This window comes from Musca autumnalis, unplaced genomic scaffold, assembly GCF_047663935.1.
Source record: "Musca autumnalis isolate F117 unplaced genomic scaffold, ASM4766393v1 scaffold_1, whole genome shotgun sequence".
In the NCBI taxonomy this organism is placed as follows: Eukaryota; Metazoa; Arthropoda; class Insecta; order Diptera; family Muscidae; genus Musca; species Musca autumnalis.
The window spans coordinates 156,168,102-156,171,646 of record NW_027411644.1 but is presented as its reverse complement, the minus strand read 5'-3'; the positions used below and the strand labels follow the sequence as shown (position 1 = coordinate 156,171,646).

General features: G+C 31.9%; 1 protein-coding gene across 1 annotated transcript; it reads right to left on the bottom strand.

Moving 5' to 3' along the window:
* Positions 1 to 1,541: 1,541 nt before the first annotated feature.
* On the bottom strand, positions 1,542 to 2,510 carry LOC141388624 (mitochondrial import inner membrane translocase subunit Tim22). The gene is made up of 4 exons (XM_073958651.1): positions 2,283 to 2,510; positions 2,081 to 2,205; positions 1,825 to 2,018; positions 1,542 to 1,758 (listed from the first exon to the last, which is right to left on the bottom strand). The coding sequence occupies exons 1-4, from the start codon at positions 2,387 to 2,389 to the stop codon at positions 1,603 to 1,605; spliced, it is 582 nt and encodes a 193-aa protein (XP_073814752.1). The 5' UTR covers positions 2,390 to 2,510; the 3' UTR covers positions 1,542 to 1,602.
* Positions 2,511 to 3,545: the final 1,035 nt, after the last annotated feature.

Sequence of the window (3,545 nt, the reverse complement as noted above, 5' to 3'; positions counted from 1 at the left end):
TTCAACGATTAGTATACATTTTCTATTATCTTTCATTGCAGTAGAAAGTTGTTTTGCAGGTCTCCCTCTCCTTAATTTTGAAAATAGAAAAATAAAAAAATGTTCTGTAAACACCAAAATTGTGAGAAAAAAATAAAAAAAACACGAATAAAAATAATATAATTTAATATTAATGGTCTGTTCCAGAACTGCAAGAATCTACTAATTTTTACTATTTTTTTCGATAACATAAAGGAAAAAATGCTATCGTAGTAAAAAATAGTAGCTTCTTGCAGGTTCTGGAACAGAGCATAAATAGATATCGGAAAGAAGGATAAATATTTTTTCAGTTCATATTAACTAATTTATCTTGTCTTTTGGCTGAAAATTTCTTTAAAATCAGTAAGTAAAAAGTGTGAAAATTTGAATCATGTTGCTATGAATTGTGTACCATGTCGTATGAACGGGTTAATTGGTATACGTAATTATGAGAGGGAACAACGTGATTCAAATGCTGGTATGAACATGACATAACAAATTTACAAAAACAACATTGTTGTTATTGAAAATTATTTGTCAAAGAAAATATTGAATAATAGGGTCGTTCCAAACATTTTTTAGGAAAATCATAACTACATTTTGAAAATCCTCTAAAATAGAACAAATTTGAGTCAAAATCATGGCACAATTACTCAGGTAGTGGCATCGTAAAATTTTGAATATGTTATGTCAAATCTTTCTTTATGTTGCTGGGGAAAATACAACAAAAATATTTTTTTATAAAAGGGATTTGACTTTTCATATTCGATCAGCTGGTGTGATACCACTACCTGGTAGTTCTGCCATGGTCAAAATTTAGGTAAGGTAGGTAATTTTTATTACACGTTTAGGATGAAAAGCAGTATTTTATGGTAGCAAATTTCGAAGTTTCAAATTACATTGAAAACTAAATTTACAAAAAAGTAAGAATACAGCTGATTGTTACTTTTACCCTGTATAAATATGTCTTGTACTCAATTTTCTAATGATTGTATTCAAACTTGTCAGATATGAGATTGAGGATGTATGGCATCGACAGTTACCTATATGTGGAAATAGTGGTTACTTCATTTAACACGTTCGCGGACGCAAGCAAATTCAGAGAGGTGAAAAAATGACAACCAATTATTTTCGAAATTATTTTTTTGTTTTTATTTATTAATTATTGATTATTATTTTTTATTTATTATAGAATGTATCTTGTTGAAATAAATAGTATTATGTATATTATTCACCAAAAAATAAGATTGTATACAAGTAAATGAACAAAAATTGGATGACAATGTGAATGCTATAGCATTCATGTCATTTTGCATCAGAATGCTATAGCATTCACGTCCCCGAACGTGTTAAAACGGATGGATTAATTATTCTGTTCTATGTCTAAATACTACGCCTAGATTAAGCCGAAACATGAACAATTGTCATGGTGTATTATTGAAACATGATACAGGTCCAATTAGACCGTACATTCAAGGAAAATATTTACATTTTAAATTTAAAAAAAATGAATTTATTAACACTTAGCTTTAACAAAACTCTTCTAGCAAATTTATTCCACTAAATAACTAATTAATTACAATTTTATCTGCTGCGCATGTAATAATCAATGACAGTTGAGAATGCGGCAAAACCTGCGGCACCAATAATTCCAGCTTTGACGCCTGCTCTCAGACCAATCAAACCACCCGTAACAGCACCGGCATACGTTCCATTACGCCAATCTGTAACACCACGTTGCTAAAATAAAGATTTTAAGAATTCAAATAAAAGTTGGCTTTTTTTAAACTCAACCAAATAACATACACTTTCGATGGCACACTCAACAGCGGAGAACACACAACCGATCAATGCAAAATTCTTTGCATATGAATGTGTAGTTGAACGCATTTCCCGAAATATTTCACGAGCTGTTTGCTTACGTTCAGGGGCCAGGGGATCAGTCATATTTGGATTGACCGAAGCTGTAAATAGACCAATAGCAGCACCCAAGCCATAACCTTTGGAAGAAGAAATAATTACAAGTTATTGTCCCTATTTTGCATCTCCATCCACTATTTACCCATTACACAAGAAGTTATCGATTTAAAGGTGCAACTCTCCACAGCCTTTTCAATCATTTGTTCTTCGTTGGTTTTGATTTGAACCGGTCCATTGCTTTTGGGAATAACTACATGTTCTCGGTATCTTCAAACATAAAATGAATAGTTTTATTAATTTATGCGCTTTTTAATTCATAGCAAGTAAAACAAAACTACCACAACCTTTGCATGTTGCCGATAAAGTGTTTCGCCATAGAATCCAAATCTGGATTCTCGAAAAATTGTGGTTTCGTATTGGCATCACGTGGCGGGGGTGGACCGAAATTCATTTTATGTTATTATAAAGTTTTTTATACAACTTATTATTAATAATTTAATATAAATACGAAATTAAATAATACAAGCAAGTGTATCAGCTGTGGTATAGTGAGTAGTTCAAAAGAACTATTCACTGATAATTATTATCGGAACTGATTTCAGTTTTTTTAATATCAATTCGTTCCATAACGATGACAATAGGTCTGTACGATAACCCAAAAATTTGTACAAATTCGTACAAATTTTTACTGAATGCTGTTCGATAACAAAATTATTCAGCAAAAGAGAGCGAGATTGGAGAGATTTTTGGAGAGTTTTGTGACTGAGAACTTTTAATCACCATTTCAATGTAAACAACTCGAAATGTTAACATTTTTGACCAAGAAAATTTCACAGTTGCACATTTTTTTAGATTCTAAGGCGTTGTGGATAGGAATAAAGCATTAAATTAGTAAACTGCAATTTTAAAATTTATTTTTTTGTTCCGTTTGGTTTAAAATATCAAAAGAAACAAAAACAAATTTCATACATTTTCGGAAACAGCTGACTTTTTTGCAAGTTTTTTTCAAAATGCTGTTCGATAACTTTCTGCAATTGTTCTTGCTTGAGAGAGTAAAATTCACTGAGAGAGGTTACTGGAACTGACTGAGTAAATATTGCTGGGAAAGTTATCGTACACCCCTAATAATAGGTGTGTACGATAACTTTATAACCTAATAATAGGTGTGTACGATGCCTCGCCTAATTGCCTTGGTTTCCTGCTTCATTTCTGACATAATAAAAATAAAATAATAAAGAAGGCCGAGCAAATTTTGAACTGGGTTCCCCTTTTTCTTTTATTCTTTTATCAGAAGCAAGCAGGCGAGGCAGCTTATGTTTGTACGTAGGCCTTTACAAATACATATGGTAGAACAATAAAAGGTAAAGCTGGGTACACATTGTCAGTTTTGAATGACAGATTTGTTGTTGCTTGCTAGTGTGACCGTTCATTTTTGTCATTCATCATGCAACCACAAAATGTTTTGTGGTTGCTGGACGGTTTGACAGTTATCGATAATTGCGAAATATCGACATTCAAAACTGACAATGTGTACCCAGCTTAACAGCAATACACAGCTGACTGAACTGGGTTGTAACGTTACTGTCAAATTTCATACGACATTTTAT